The 17,224-nt window shown below is 41.8% G+C and overlaps 1 protein-coding gene and 1 pseudogene across 9 annotated transcripts in view; one reads left to right on the top strand and one right to left on the bottom strand.

The window, feature by feature from the left end:
• LOC101724563 (transmembrane epididymal protein 1A) overlaps positions 1-17,224 on the top strand; it is a 35,855-nt gene that overhangs the window by 3,119 nt on the left and 15,512 nt on the right. For 8 of the 9 annotated variants that reach the window (XR_002397823.2, XR_002397822.2, XR_002397817.2 and 5 more), the window contains exon 2: positions 8,622-8,746. Coding sequence is in view for 1 of the 9 variants with exons in the window: in XM_087194384.1 (XP_087050510.1) it covers positions 3,839-4,978 (1,140 nt within the window). In the remaining 8 variants the exon portion in view is untranslated. Of the gene's footprint in view, positions 1-3,768; positions 5,961-8,621; positions 8,747-17,224 lie in introns of those variants that run through there. The other variant, XM_087194384.1, reaches the window with a different exon arrangement.
• On the bottom strand, positions 15,740-15,857 carry LOC147823116 (small nucleolar RNA SNORA51; annotated as a pseudogene).

Here is a 17,224-nt window from a genome sequence, read left to right as displayed (position 1 = left end):
GCAGCCATTCGGCCCTATAAAAATCGAGGGTCTATTTCGGATTATATTCGATTATGTGTTGAAATTGGACCTGCCTATACCCAAGGCTTAGCTATGGCTGCCGCCTTACAGGGAAAAACTGTACAGCAAATTCTGGTACAGCAGAGGCGGGGAGCCCGGATTCCCAGGCCACCAGGAAGTTGTTTCGGGTGTGGCCAAATGGGTCATCAGGTTAGACAATGCCCCCGTCGTGTGAAGGAAGGAGATACGCAGGAAAAAAACACCGCAAATGATAAAAACCAGGGCTTTGCCCTCGATGTAGACGAGGAAATCATTGGGCTCGGGATTGTAGATCAAAAGGAGATGCACTAGGGAATATTTTACCGGGAAACGGGAGGAGGGGCCAGCCCCAGGCCCCGAAACAAGCGTATGGGGCCATTCAGAATTTCGTCCCAGCCCAGAAAAACAATCCATTTCTGAACTCTACCGAGCCACCTCAGGCAGCGCAGGACTGGACCTCTTTTCCTCCTCCCGTGCGGTATTGACCCCCGATACGGGAATGCAAGCCCTGCCTACTGGGGTTTGGGGTCCCCTGCCCCTAAATACTGTAGGACTTCTTTTGGGTCGAAGTGGCAATACTATGAAAGGACTCGTGGTGGCCCCTGGGGTAATAGATGCAGATTATACTGGGGAAATTAAAATTCTGGCCCACACTTCCCATGATGTCATCGTGATAGAGGCAGGACAACAGATTGCTCAGTTATTAATTTTGCCTCAATATCCGATGCCCAATAAGGCCATTCAGGCTAAAAGAGGTAACTGAGGTTTTGGATCATCTGATGTGTATTGGATTCAAAATATTGGGACTCATAGACCTGAATTAGAACTAAAAATAAACGGGAAAAAATTTATTGGATTGCTAGACACAGGTGCAGATGTCTCGGTTCTTCGAGCCAATCAGTGGCCTTTGATGTGACCAAAAACAGCATCTCTTACTCAGTTACAAGGAATAGGTCAAACTTGTAGTACTGAACAAAGCAGTGATCTGCTTTCTTGGATTGATAATAAAGGACATACAGGATTGTTCCAGCCCTATGTTATTTCAGGGTTACCTGTAAATTTGTGGGGCCGCGATGTCATGAAAGATATGGGAGTTTATTTATATAGCCCCAATACTCAAGTTACTCACCAAATGTTCAATCAAGGGTTCCTACCCAATCAGGGCCTGGGACGTCATGGTCAAGGGAGATGCGAACCCTTACAATATATAGAAAATCAAGGAAATAGAGGACTTGGCTATTTTTAACACAGGCTATTTGTCCCCCTGTACCCCATGCTGACCTGATCCTTTGGAAAAGCAATGAGCCAGTGTGGGTAGATCAATGGCCCCTTACCCGGGACAAAATATTGGCTGCCGAGCAGTTGGTACAGGAACAGCTCGACAAGGGACATATTGTTCCTTTTAACTCTCCTGGGAATTCACCTATTTTTGTTATTTAAAAAAGTCCGGAAAATGGAGACTTTTACAAGATTTTAGGCAAGTTAATGCCACTATGGAAGTCATGGGGGCTCTTCAGCCAGGTATACCCCGACCTTCCGCCATACCCAAGGGAACCTTTGAAATAGTTGTTGATCCTCAAGATTGCTTTTTTACTATCCCCCTTGCGGCTCCAGATTGTAAACGTTTTGCATTCAGTGTTCCCTCAATAAACTTTCAAGAACCAGTAAAAAGATATCATTGGGTAGTTCTTCCACAGAGTATGGCTAATAGCCCTACTTTATGTCAAAAATATGTTGCTCTCGCTATAAAACAGGTTAGAGCAGAGTATCCTCAAGTGTATGTCATTCAATATATGGATGATGATCTTTTGGCAGATGAGAAGGAGGGACGTTTGTTGGCTGCCTTTTCAGATTTACAAAAAGCCTTACAAGCCCATGGGCTCATGATATCCCCCTCAAAAGTTCAGAGACATTCTCCCTTCTCCTACTTAGGGTATACCCTATTTAGAGATAGTATGCAAACCCAAAAGTTACATATAAGAAAAGATGGTCTTAAAACTTTAAATGATTTTCGAAAATTATTAGGAGACATTAATTGGCTCCGGCCCTCTTTGAGGTTAACTACCGGAGAATTAAAGCCCCTTTTTGAGATTCTAAAAGGAGATCCACATCCCAATTCTCCTCGTGAATTAACCTTGGCTGCCCGGGAGACTATCAAGTTAGTTGAAAAAGCCATTGAAGAACAACAAATATCCTATATGGATTATACCCAGCCATGGATTTTGGGCATCCTTTTCACTAAATATACGCCCACTGCAGTTCTGTGGCAACAAGGGCTGCTTTTGTGGATTCATCTGCTAGTTTCTCCCTCCAAGGTTATACTTCCATATTATGAAGCTGTGGCCCAATTAATAAGTCTGGGTCGTTTTGAAGCCCGGAGTTATTTTGGGCAAGAACCCCCTGCTATCATTATTCCTTATAATAATAAACCGATTGATTGGTTATTCCAAAATGTAGGTGATTGGGGTATAGCCCTTACAGGATATCCAGGCAAAATTGATAATCATTTTCCATGTCATCGCCTGTTACATTTCGCCTCATTACATGCTTTTGTTTTTCCCCAAGTGGTGTCTAAACAACCTCTTGAGGCCGCCTCCCTGGTATTTACTGATGGATCTGTCTCAGGAGTAGCCGTTTATGTTTTAAATGATAAAGTTCATCAATTTTTTGTTAAGTCCTCCTCTGCTCAGGTGGTAGAATTATCAGCAGTAGCTAAAGTGTTGAAAGTCTTGTCAGAACAGCCATTTAATTTGTATACCGATAGTTGTTATGTTGCTAGAGCTATCCCACTATTAGAGACTGCTGAATTGCTTCAAACATCACAGGATTAGATCTTACGTTTATTCCAAAAAATAAGAGATCTTATTCGGCAAAGGGCCACACCGTTTTTCAATGAACATATCAGAGCTCATTCTGGCCTTCCTGGCCCCCTTGTTGAAGGTAACGAGTTGGCTGGTCGCTCAACGCGTTTAATGATGCTCACCCAAATTGAAAAGACCTCACGTTCCCATCAACTTCATCATCAAAATAGCCGCAGCTTGCGCGCACAGTTTCACATAACCCGCGAAGCAGCACGTCAGATTGTTAAGCAATGTTCTGCTTGCCCATTGCATCACTCTGTCCCACAGTATGGGGTAAATCCCAGGAAATAAAACCTAATCCGTTGTGCCAAATGGATGTTACTCATATACCTGAATTTGGAAGACAAAAATATGTACATGTCAGCATCGATACATTTTCGGGATATATTATGGCTACAGCCCAGGTGGGTAAGGCCTCTAAACATGTCATGTCTCATTGTTTAAAATGTTTCGCTTCCGTTGGGCTACCTTCCATAATTAAAACTGATAATGGCTCGGACTATATCAATAAGGCCTTTAGACAATTTTGTAATCAATTAAATATTGTACATAGAACGGGGATTCCATACAATCCGCAAGGACAAGGGATTATGGAAAGGGCCCATGGTGCTCTTAAAAATCAATTGACTAAAATAAAAAAGGGGGAGTTATATCCCCTATCCCCACAAAATTATCTAAACCATGCATTATTTGTTTTAAATTTTTTGATTGTGGATGCTCAAGGGTTGACTGCAGCGGAAAGATTATGGCATCCAGAGACCAAATCATCATACACATTGGTAAAATGGAAAGATCCCCTCATGGGTGTATGGAACGGTCCCAGTCCGGTACTAATATGGGGATGAGGGCATGTTGTGTTTTTCCACAGGACGCTGAAGGTGCCCGGTGGCTGCCTGAAAGATTGGTCCATTTCACGGGAAGTTCTTCTGCCTGTAGAGATGATTCTGACAACTGTCCTGCTGGTGAATCTAATGATGGTGTGTAATGGAGAACTTTATTGGACTTACGTACCTGATCCACCTGTTGTACATCCAATGAGCTGGGAGAATGGAGAAGTAATAGTATGGGTGAATAATACCAGGCTGTTGGATGAGCCAGTGGCCCCTGACAAGAACGAGGTCCGATCGTTTAACTATACTGGATCAGGAACCGGAACCCCCATATGTTTCTCCAGAATCAACAAGACCGGGTGTATAAGACTGAGTGCTTGCACCTTGGTAGGAAGGCAGGTAGATCAATGCAAAAGCAGGATCATTGGAGTCCGTTTACATCTACCTGTGGGTATGGAGACTACTGGTGTAGTGCCTCAGACTTTTCCACCTTGTGGGAGGAGAGAATGCTCTAATAAGACTATTCCATGGAAGAGATGTGTGGCGGATGCTCCTGTGAAATATAATATTACTGGATTTGATACTTATGTCTTAGACTGGTCTGCATCGCGAGATTATGTCTCTGCCCAGATGTATAATTCCCCCTTTCCTAGTCCCCCACCGTTAAGTGAAACAGCACTCTCTGCAGGGTTATGGTGGAGTGACAAAAGATATGCTCAAACATATATTTGGAAATTGGCTGCAGCTTTGGATGAGGTTAAAGCCCAACCCGAGAATTCTTATCATCCCAAAGGAAATGTCACTGCTTGTGTCATGCGCCCTTATGTATTGTTTGTGGGAAATGTTAATATTCAAAATGGTAATGGTTATTATAATATTACTTGTTCTGATTGTCAAATAAGTAATTGTGTTACCCAGACAGAGAATCAGGTAATGGTTTTGCAACAGCCAGCATTTGTTATGATGCCTGTTAATGTTACGGGGGCATGGTATGCAGATCAAGGATTGCAGGTGTTGGAAGAAATTAATAAGGCTCTAAGTAGGCAAAAAAGAGTAGTAGGGTTAATTATTGCTGGAGTAGTTGCACTCATATCTCTTATAGCCACTGCTGTTACTGCCGCTGTTGCCCTTTCACAGTCTGTACAGAATGCGCATTATGTTAATGAGCTGTCAAAAAATGTTACTATGGCCTTAAGGACACAGAAGGATATAGATCTTAAGATGGAGCAAAAAATAGATGCCCTATAATCAATTGTCACATATTTAGGAAACGAAATACAAGGGCTCAAAATTAGAAGCAAACTGAAATGTCATGCTGATTATCAATGGATTTGTGTTACTAGTAAGATGTATAATGATACCGGCTATGAGTGGGATAGGATTAGGAAACATTTGCAAGGAATTTGGCACAGTGCAAATGTGTCATTGGATTTAATACGGCTTCTTAAGGAAATTATGGATCTCCAAAATGCAGAACCTTTAAAATTTGATGCAGCCCAGGCTGCACAGGATTTTATTGGGCAAATTAGAAAAATTTTGCCATCTGCATCTTCATTTACACGGTTACTCATTTTTGTAGCAATTATTGGAGGAGGGTTGCTTCTTGGATGCATGATCCTTCCCGTGCTATTGCGGGTATTTATGCATTCCTCAATGAAGTTGGCTGGAAGTATCCATGGTCTACAATTACATGTTGCGCCGCCTAGGCCCACGATGTAATCCTCTGCAGAGGCTGGTAGTCAATGACGGGTAAGAGGAGTATAAGACATCACCAACCTAAGACAAAACAAGAGTATAATGATGCTCTTGACTCCATGACGGGTAAGGGATTTCTTTATATTCCTCGCCTAAGACAGGCACAGTCTATCTGCGTGATCAAGGGACCTTGATCATATTATATAAAACAGGGGGAGATGTGGGGAGCGGTGTCAGCCAAAAAGCTTCATTTTAATTTTACCCTTTGTTATAAATGGCCAGGAGACTATGTAATGGGGAACCGTGTCTCTCCACTAACTCCGATGTTTCCCTTTAGAGTTTGCCCTAGTAACAAGGTGAACCTTCTGTAACCCCAGGAAACAAAGTAGCCCATGAGGGCGAGGAGTGTCTAGAAAACGAGCAACAAATGAAGCAGGTGTTTTGGATAAAGGTCATGGTTAATGACCTAACTCACTGACTGTATAAAAGAGAGGTGAAAATAAACTTGCTTGCTCGGTCTTGGGAGCCCTCCCGACTCTGTCTCTTCTCTTGATTTTTCTCAGTCCTCCTTTCCCCCATTCCGGAACTGTTCGACTGGTGACGGCTGGTCCGTCACAGTATACCAGGAAGAACAGCTGACTAGAGCAGTCACATCACCTTGGCCAAAGTAATACAATCAGCATCAACAATGGCATCAAACACAGCTTAGAAAATGACAAATTGTGGTAACTATTTATCTGTCACCCTCAACCACATGAACTAGACTTGAGGTTATGTATCAAAATCTAGGACCAACCAGAAATATATATGCAATAAATAACCCCTTCAGTATAGCAAATTTACCTTTCAGGAAGTACACTTGAAGGAGTTGCAGGGTGAGATAGAGAAATAGAAGGAGAGGGAAAGGTTAGAAGTAGGGGTAAAGGGTGCAGGAAGATCATGTAAACTTTGGGAAACTGGTGAAGACAGGAGGAAGAGAGACAAGGAAGGAACAAAAGCAGAACAGTACAAACTAATAACAGAAGAACCAGAAACTGTATTCATGCTATTATAGAAGAACAATCAAGAAAAAATAAAACAAGGGGAAAAAAGGAACAAGAAAGGAGGGAAACAAAGAAGAGGAAGGACGGAGGAAAAAAGAAAAGAAGGAAAAAGAAAGAAAAAAGATAAGAAAAAAAAAAGTCCCCTTCAAGGTATCTCTGCTGTTGCTGGTAGACAATGTGGGCAGCATCATGCAGATCGAAGTCACTAAATCTCAGCAAGCCAGCCATAGTCCACTGAGATTCAGGCCGGTTTCTGGTTGCAAGGCTGGAATTGAGCTCCCTGACCCTCCTGTGTGTTTGAACTCTGTAGGGTTCTGCTGCCAGTTCAAGCTGCCCCTCTCCCACAGCAAGTCTGAGTTCCAGTAGGAGGTGCTGATCCAAACCACTCACCAACCACTGTAGTCCACTGTGTCTTTATTACAATGGCTATCTTTGCTCTCCTGCTGGGCTTCAATTCTCACCCACCAGCCTTGGTTGGAGAGGCCTTCTCTTTGCTGCTCACCACTCCTCTATTCTGTCTGTTGCTCTTGTGGGCAGCCCTGGCTGCTGAATCTCCTATAGGTTTTGATATGTAGAGTTATTTTATTTCTCTTTTGAATAGTTTTTCCATTTAGTTTTTGTTTTCTCTTTAACCCAAAAGCCATCTAGAAGAATGTCTTTTAATTTCTAAATAGTGTATTTTCTTTTATTAGTCTTTTTATGTTGATATTGTTTTTTGAAAATGTCTATATTGCTTTTCTTCATAAATGTTCCTTGAGAAGTATCTTCCCATTAATTTTTTATATACCATCATTATGTCTGAGATGAATGTGGTATGTTCTTTGACAGTGGGTCTATTTTTTTTTAATTTTATTTTTATTATAACATGTTTGTTTGCAGTACATAATGATTACATTCATCATGGGGAGTTGGTGCATGTATATTACACATCTTAATTCTTCTTACATTTTCTTCCCCTCTCCTCCCTCCTCACTCTTGACAAAGCTTCTGGATTGTTAATTTCTTATTTCTACTAGTTTTTACTTTATGTGTATATTTGAATAAGAAAAAAACATAATGCCACATTATCAATGAATTAAGGGTCATAACTGATATCTTTTTGGTAAATTGAATATAATATGAAGAAGATAATATCTTTGTCCTTGTTAATGCTTCTTGCCTTAATTTTCTTTTGTCTTATGTTACCATTTTAGCATCTATATACTTTACAATTTTTTTCTAGTACAAATACCTATATTTCAACCTTTTCGTTACCCATTGTTTTAAGCATATGTCTTGCAAATGTGTAAAGTTTGACTTTGTATTTTAAGTTATTCTGAAAATCTATGTTACCTTAACAGAAGAATTTAAGATACTTAAATTTATTGTGACCAGTTTTGCATTTGGATTTAACTGTTGTATTTGGTACCCTAGTTCTTCCTTTTACATTTACTAGAATAAAAATTTTCCCCAAAAGATAGTTCTGTTAGAATAGAAATTTAGAGGAACTTGAGATTAATTACATTACTACATTTTTATGTTCTCCAACTTTCCTCACCATTTCAGCTCTAGCTATGTAAAACCTTACAAACAAACAATTCCATATTTTACGATTATAGGATATGTCACACAGGCAAAGTTGTCCTTGGCTTCTCAGAACACCAATAATTTGTGTCATTATTCTTTTGTTCCACAAATAAGCAAACTTTTATGTATGCGATTTACTAAAAACTAAGGCCTTCCCTCACTGGTAGGTACCTCACTGGGAGTAGGACCATCTAATAAAGTGTTATTATGTTAGTATCTTTTCTACCACTAAAAAAGACTAGGAAATTTTGAGATATTTCAAGAAGCAGTAGAGTAAAGTGGTTATTAGTATGGATTCTAGGAAGGCCCTGACATTGTTGGAATCTCAGCTTTATCGCATTTATGAGACTTTAGCCCAATCAATAACTTCTCTAAGTCTCATTTCTTCATATGTAATACAGAATCAGCAATAAAACCGCTTTGGAGGGTTACTGTGAGGAATAGAAGAGATAATCTATATTAAAAAATGAGCATATATTTGGCATGTAGTGCAAACCCTAAAAATGTTAGCTGATATTGTTAATAATATCATACAAGACTGTAGACATGGCTGTTTTCACACAAATCATAGTTTCCTTATTCCCAAGGGAAGGACAGCTGTGGAGATGCTTGAAGACACATAATGTCTCTGTGAGAAGACACGTCTACTGCCCTTCATAGCTTCAGCATCCCTGGAGTGGACTGAAGACATCAGCTGAATGGAGAGCCCAAGGTGCTATATTTGCTGCCTCATGCTTATAACCTTTGCTCTATTTTACCTGTTTTATCTGCAGTTGCTGCATTAGGATGTCCTGGCCTTAATGAAATATTTAGTCCTGGATCTTTCCATGTCCCAAATTAACTTTAATGAGCAAACATGGAAAGATCAAGAGGACTGCGGCTGGGACTTGGGGGAACTTTGAAGCAGAAGCCAGGATGGGGTAGATGCCCTCTGGCAGTTGGCCAGCGTTTACTTTTGATGACAACAAACCCTCAGATCTTGTTCTCAAAAGCTGCAAACAAGGGGCTGTGGTACCAGGATACCCGAGATTCCATCTTTTGCAATGCCTCTGTGTGCCTCATTTAACAAGCATGTGATGAACACCTGCTGTGACTCACATACTTACTCTAATGTGTGTATTAAATGCTTTGGGAAATATCTTGTCCATAAGACACTCTCTCTGTCTTCAAGAATTAACATGCTGGTAGGGAAACAGGATGTGCACAAATAGCAATATTAGAAAAGGGACTCTCGGGGCCTGGGGATTTAGCTCAGTGGTTCTGGCGCCTGCCGCTCAAGTGCAAGGTCCTGAGTTCAATCCCCGGTACCAAAAAAAAAAATGAAAAGGGATTGTCGGGCCAGAGATTTAGCTCAGAGGTGCAGCGCCTGCCCACCAAGCATGAGGCCCTAGGTTCCATTCCTGGTACCAAAAAAGAAAAGTGAAAAAACAAGACCCCCAAAAAAAGCCCCTTAAAAAAAAACAAGAAAAAGAAAAGAGACTGTGACATATCCTAAAAGAGACAGAAAGTTCTGTTGGCTAGAGAAGGGACAGCTGCTCCCACTTTGGAGGGAAGGGGGGGGACAAGTCTATGCAGAAAGTTAGACCGAAGCCGCCCTTTTAAGAATGGTGGAATCCAAGCAGGTATGCAGAGGCTTTTAGATGGAGCACATACTACGAGCATTGGCAGAAAAGCCCAGAGAGTGTTCTGGGAACAGCAATTTGTGCTATCTTGTTCTCTTATGTTTTTATGGGGAAAAAGCTCTCAATCAAGTTGAGTCTCCATTATTCCATAAGTAAAATGCAGCTAGGTATATCTTTATTAATAGCAGAAATCAAGTGACTCATATTGTAGTAGGCAGGGTATGGAGACCATTGCATGTGTTTAAATAAAGATAATATCTCCTACACTTGTTTTTGTTTTTCCCCTGTATTCCATTCTCTAAGCTGGTGAAAAGCAGATTCCCAAGAATTCTATTGGAATGTAGAGTTTGGTGGCAAAGAAGTGAACTGATATGCTGAAGTTCTGATGTTTAAATAAGAAAGTTTAGCATTACAACAGGCAGTTCCCTAGTAGGGGTGACACACTCTTCTCATGAAAGGACCCCAAGGTCCAGTATAGAATGAGTTCTGGGTTGAACAATAAGGCTGACTGTTCTCACTTGTTACCTTCCTTATTACAAATGATGGTGTGGCACGGTCATCTTTTCCATGTGTCCTGCCACATCTACCTCTAATCAGCTGTGTTTTCAAACATTTAATGCCCTGCTGACCTAACCTTTTGGCTGAAGACTTTTCCAGCAAAGAGCGCTAAGAATTCATCAGACCCTCTGTTCTTAGCAGCACTGGTCTTCTGGAAAGATCTCAGGAGTAGTAGATTTCCTCTGAGGCCATCCTCTCATTTTCCATTTTTGGAATTCAGTTCCACAAACACTAGGACAGCATCTTAACTACAACTCTTCTCTTGTTTCAGCAGAAGCTTCACAGGCTAGCAATAAAACTGTCTAACCAACGTCCCACCATCATTCCTGTGGGGGCAGGCACTAGAGTGTCTAGACTTGCAGGACTTTCAGAGGGGAGGCCTCACATCAGTGGTTCTGCTTTTGCTCATGATTCAGCTCCAGCACAGAAGTTGAGGCTGCCCAGAGATAGGAAGTAGTGATTTCTCTGAAGACAGTTGTGTGCCAGTGTCCCTTGCATTTCCTGCACTCCACTCCCCACCAGATAGTGGGCAAGATGAGGGGTGCCCTTCCTGTCCCCTTCAGCCATGTACATGGGGCTTCAAGAGTGTTATGTGGAAAGTGGGCACATACACTCCAGAGTTGGAAGATCAGGGGAAGTTCTGATGCTTACCTGGGAGTCCAGGAGCAACAGACTGTCCTGGGGCTGCAGCTGCCTGGACAGAGCCAGCAAGGCTCATGCCTACTGACAGAAGGGCCAAGGACACTGTGTGCAGGGTCTACACATGAACCTGTGGCTGCCAGGAGAACTGGAGTCTTCTTTAAGAGACCTACAGAGGCCCCATGGTGGATGAAAGGGGCCTTAGGGTTGAGAGGAGGAGTTGAGGATGGCCATTTGAAGGAGGGCATTGCAAACATGCAGGTTCCCTCTGTGTGTGATCACTTGGTCTCTGAGGAAGCCACAGAGGTGCCACTGGAGAAAGAAGGTCACCCAGAGGGTGCAGACAAACATGCTAGCCTTGCGAGATTGTTTTTCTCCTCAATCTCCTGTCCCCTGGGCCCAGAAAAAGAGGCCAGAAAGGGCAGCCAGAGAGTGGGGAGGAGGAGAAGAGAGAAAGGTGTGGGGAGGGGAGGAGAGAGGAGAGGAGAGGATGATATGCCAGGCATGTCGGGGTAGGGCTGTTAATTTGAAGTAGGGTCATCTGTGAAGATCTGTGTCATAATGGTGACACTTAAGCAGAGACTGATAAATGTGAGCTAGTGAGTCATCTTGGATGAGTTGTTTAGAAAGAGGGAACAGCAGACACCAGGGCCCTGAAGCAGGTGCATGCTTAACATGTTTTAGGGAAATGACCAGGAGTCATCTGAGATGCCTATTAGACATCTAAATGGAAGCATTGCTGACAACTGGGTGCACATCTCTGGGGTTCAAAAAGAAGCCCTTGTGTTGAGGCTGAGTGAGCCAGGGAGAGACAGGTTGGAGAGCAGAGCGGACAGAGAGGAGCAGAGGGGCTGGATTACATAGGGATTTACAAGTAATCACAGGCCTCTGCTTTTTGCTTTGAATGGAATGGGAAGTCACTAGGGACTTTTGAGCCAAGAAATGACTTACACAGACCCAAGCTTAAATGAGACCATTTGGGGTGCTATGTTGAAATTGGACTTTAAGGAGTTAAGAAGGAAGCAGGGGGACCAAAAGGGAGCTGATAGTGGCAAAGACCAGAAAGAGTAGGATGAAGATGGTGAGAAGAGGGCAGATTGTGTATGTTTTTTGAAGGTACTGTCAAGAGGATTTATTGGTCAATTAAATGTGTGATACTGGAAAAAAGTAACATCAAGGATGACATCAAGGCTTTTAATATGTATAAAGAATCAGATTAATTCACATGTTCCTGAGATGGCAAAAGCCTTAGGGAGAATAGGAGTTTAGGGAAAGACTAGGAGTTTATTTGGGGTATTTTAAGTTTGAGATGTCTGTCGATGTTTATTTATTAATGGCAATTGGATATACATGTCTGGAGTTTGAAGAGAGATAAAGGAGAGAAAATAGATTTGGGAGCTAGCATATAGTTCTGGTAACAAATTAGCCTCCCAGAGTTTCATGTTTGGTGGCAGAAGATTTAAGTCTCTTAGGTCACAGACAAAGGGCTTTATTACAGCAATAGCAGTAATCAGAGCATCTGCATTTCCCTTCCACAGCTCTCAGTTCTTCAAGGTAGTATGAAAAGCACTGGGAGAGGCCTCTACACACAGTGGGTTGCAGTACAGGGAAGGAACTCTGGGCTTAGCAAGGGTGAATCTTTTCTAATAGACGAGAATCATGCTTACCCTTTGCTCACAGGGGTCCACTATGGTCATGATCCAAAACTGCTGTACAAATATCCTTTAAAAAAACAGTCCAGAATAAAGCTAGTCAGTGTCTCTGCTCACTAGCCATGAAGAAATGAGTAGGATCCATGCAAAATTGTCTCCCACATGGTGCCTACTTCCTAAGGAGCATTAGATATTCTGAAGTGTAGGAGACAGTATCAAGCAAAAAGAATGGCCTTGTGTCCCACACAGACATTCACTTAAGTGAAAACCAAAACGGCCTATAATTATTTAAGCCTAGACCTTACCCTACTTTTAGTATGCCTTACTATGCACTTAATATTAAATCATTTTTTAACATTAAATCATTTTTGAACCATTAATCTTTGTTTTGCTCAGAGTTATATCAAAATTTAGTCACCATTTGGAGGGTAGGGGTGTATTACTAGCAGAAATACCAGTTGTTTGAATCATCACACTTGTATCAGATTCCTTTCATAGATGACACAATAATAGTGTTTCGTGTGTGTGTGTGTACATGTTTGTGTATGTGTATGTATCTTAGTTTTATTTCATAAGGTCAAATATGAAGAAAAATATTTTTATTACCTTACCTCCTTTCAATATAACTTTGGTAAAAGAAGTTGCAATCAGATGCTCATATCAAATATTGTTGAAGTGAATGAGAAGGACTGAAAATTGATTTTTGGATTTAGCAGCATGGAAATCATTACTGACCGTGAAAAGAACAATTTCAGTGGAGAGGTGGGGTCAAGAGTCTGTTTGAAGTTAGTTCAAAAGAGCATGGGAGGACAGGAATTGAGACAGAAGTATAAACAACTTCTTTGTGGAGATATTCCATACAGGGAGCAGAGGCATAGGGTGGTGTGCTGGGCACCTTGTGCCAAGCATGTAGAAATGGCTCAGTAAAGGTGGCCCGGGAGGGGCTGGATGACCCTAAGGGAGGAGCTCGGTAACTATTGGCCTACTGAAAAAGTGCTAATAAATTGGTAGGGTTAGGGGCTAGTCAGGAAAACCTCTTGGAATCTTTTCTTTTGAATTTAAAAAGAAATGGTAGTTTTAGAAGAACGCAGAGGTGAGAGGGTATTTCAAGCATTAGCCAAGCTCAAAGATGTGGAAGAATTTGTGAGGGAAGGGTAGCCTCTTGCTAAATTGGGAACGGAGGAAGAGGGTTGGGAAAACCATAAGGCTTAAATAGAGATACCTCGAGAGAGAGAGTGTACAAAAGACCTTGGCATTTATGTTGAGTCTGATGTCAAGGGGTAACTGGGGTCTTGAATAGTCAGGGCCACAGTGGGAATGTAGCATTTGTTACACTTTTCAGACTCAGTGCTATGCTTCTTTTCTAAGTGTTGAAATTGGGTAGGTTATAACTCATGCTCCAATCAAATGAGAAGCACGTATTGTCACGCTAACTCCAACCCCCAATCCTGGGAATAAAATTCCAGGGATAAAGATTAATGGGAAATAGAAACTTTCTTTGGACATTTAGATGTGGAATGGGACTGGGTTCTTTTGAGTGAATGCACTTGGCATTGTCCTTTGAATACACTACTTCTGCAGAAAGACTGGCACTGTGCTCTCATCTGTCTATCCTCTGGCTTTCCAGGCAAGAGATGTACAACTTGATGACCCCTCTTCCCTTTTCTGTGGACCACAGGGAGAAAACAGTTACCTAGCTCAATCTTTTACAGCCAGAACAACTCATCTTGGCACATACAGTTCCAAGAGTCTGCCAGGCATGGTTGGTGAAGTCCATTTACCTGGAGACTGAGGGTTGAGGGAAGGTTCCAGAGGGGCAAGCACCCAAGCTTTACTCCAACTGGACTTGGGTTTGAATCCCAGTTTTTATCTTATGCCTCTGTGGCCTTTGACAAGTCCCCAAACTTCAGTGACTTTGTCAATGGGAATGATACTTATTTTATTTTGAGGATTAGCTATTCACAGTGTTTGTTGCATAAGAATATTATTAATGGTATTAATTTTGGGAGTATCATCCAGGTCTGTCCAGTCAGTAAATGATGACACTGGTGGAGAGCTGTGGTGAGAAGCAGCAACCTTAATCATTCTTCCTAGGGAAGCCCTTTTGACCCCAGGTAAGAGCCCACTGCTTGATGATTCTATTTTGTTCATGTGGTCTAGGCTATCAGAACAGCTACAACAGGAGGTTAGAGTCATTTCTAGATTATTTAGATTATGACTCAATATCCTTTTTGATCCTGGGCCTTTTTGATATAAAGAGGTTGAGCAGGTGTGTAGCTGGAGGGGACATGTGTGCAAAAAATTTATACCCTGGTGTTTCAGGCTCTATGAGCAGCTCATAACTACAGCTTTAGATTAACAACTGCTTTTTTTTTTTTTTCCAAATAAACGTGTTTGGCTTGGAATGAAATATCTAAAGCTGTAAATTGTTTTTAAGAGTGAAAAATTTGAAGGCTTTTTTCAGTAGCTGAGCTATGAAGAGGCCATAGGCCCTGGCTGGGGTGATCTAGACCCCAGATATGTTTCTATGTGCTATGGCCTTGCTTTCCCCTCTCCACCTATCTTGTGGAAATTGCAGTGCCAGCTATGTAAGGCAGCTGTGAGGCCCACTGCAGCCTGTGAGGTAGTGGATCTGACACCTCCCAAAAGGCAGCGGAACTCAGAAGATTGGCAGTGTGTGCTGGGGGTCTGTGGTATCTCTGAGGCCTTATCTACGGAGCTTCGGTCTTCTCTTCCCCTAAATTACCCTTCTTCTTTCCCTGCCCTCTATCACCACTGCTGGCCAAAATATCTAAATTCTGTCATCAAGTGGAGGTCTAGAATTATTCTGCCTGAGCGTAAACTCTAATTCTAACATTTACTAGCTGCATGAACTTGGCCCAATTACTTAACCTTCCTAAGCTTCAGTTGCCTAATTCTCAAATTTAGCATTATTAAATGAAAAAACAAAACAAAACACAACAACCTCACTGTCCATCACAGAGTAACTCTCAATATAATGTCAGCAGGGACCAGGGATTTAGCTCAGTGGTTTTGCTGCGTGCTGTGCAAGCACAGAGACCTGAGTTCGATCCCCGGTACCAAAAAAAAAAAAAAAATATATATATATATATATATATATATATATATATATATATATATATTTTGCCAGCAATGTTGTACAGAAAGCTTTTTCTGTAAGGACATGTGCACATGTTACATTGAGTAATGGTAATAGTGCCCTCCACTTTAACTCCATGCTCCCTATTCATGCAGATCAGGAACAGGGTCTGGGCTGAGGTGTACATGGGCTAAGTTCTCTCTATCTCCTCTTCCTGTGCACCAGAATTATGAACACAGCCTGCAGGAAACACCAGCCAATGATAATATTTTTAGAAAATGCTTTTATAAGCATTATCTTTTTCAATTTTCACAATACCCTAGTTAGCCTAAGAAGAATGATTATTCTTTTAAAATAAATAGATGATGCTTTGGGGGTTCAAATCAGCTATGTGACTTTCCAAATTTAGGAAAATTTAGGAATTCAGCTGGGTGGTCTAACTTTGGAAAGCCAACTTCCTTTCATTATAATATGCTGCTAGCATGAGTGCTTAGAGAGGGAGAGGGTAATGTCAGAGGAAGGTGAAGTACACACAGAAAGGAAAAATGAAAGGTTGCCCAGATTCATACTTTTATGCATGGAATTCATGTTAAGCAGTAGAATTTTTTGAGAATAATATACAGATATACCCCACTATCCTTTAAAGATCGTGTACAGGAAATTCTGAAAAGTAGAACAAAATCTAAAAGTTCATAATGGCTTGGGGTTAAGTGTGGATAATCCCAGTCCTCACCCCCTTCTTACTCTCACCATCCCTAGTGTTCCTAGATAACAGAACAGGATAAGTCAGTGAACCCTAAAAAATGAAAGATAACTAAACTCAAAATACTTGATTGCAGATGGCAGACATGTTTTAATACATTTTGGCAATATTCATATATAAAGTGGTTTAAAAACAAAAAAACAACCTCAACACCTTATTTCCACTCCAGTTTTCTTAACAGTTTGATGGCAGATAAACAAGTTGCCACTAAGAAGGAATCCACGTTTCTGTGTGTGTGTGTGTGTGTGTGTGTGTGTGTGTGTGTGTCCCGGATGTAGTAAAAGCCCCTCTTTCCTGACTTAGAAAAGAGACAGAAATGTGTCAGGAAGGAATGAAAGATACTGCCCAGCTACACTCCAACAGTGGCAAATAGGTCTTTTCTTTTCTGAAGTCTGGATCCTCCTATTCTCCCAGGAGGGTGAGCAACACTTTTTGTACCTAAAATGAGAGTGCTTCCTGAGAAGCAGTACTCAAACTATTGAAAGAGAGAAGTCAAATGGACTTTGGTGGTTTATGGGGTTAAAAAGTGGTGGGCAGGGCAACTCTGGAAGAAATTCCAGGAGTCAGGAAGAGTACGAGATTATAGGTTTAGCTCAGAGGAGATGCATTCGCTCATACTGGGCAGGAGGGGACAGCAGGTGCCTGATGGGATTGACTGTGGGAGACAAGGCCTGAAGCCATGAGAAGGGCATGGTGTCTTCGGCCACACAGAATACATGTGGCTGCTCAAAGAGCCGATATCCTTTACAAGGCTCTGCTGGCTTGAGCAGGGCTAGGCTGTGGAACCAGAGAAACATGGAAGGGAAAATGGAGATGGGGGTGGACTAAGGCGGGGGGGAAGGTGGAGGGATCATCT

The sequence above is a fragment of the Heterocephalus glaber genome, unplaced genomic scaffold, assembly GCF_053883595.1.
Source record: "Heterocephalus glaber isolate CG9 unplaced genomic scaffold, H.glaber_assembly_v1.0 deba00001600, whole genome shotgun sequence".
NCBI lineage: Eukaryota > Metazoa > Chordata > Mammalia > Rodentia > Bathyergidae > Heterocephalus > Heterocephalus glaber.
The sequence above is the reverse complement of the archived record's forward strand: the minus strand, read 5'-3'. Positions and strand labels throughout refer to the sequence as shown.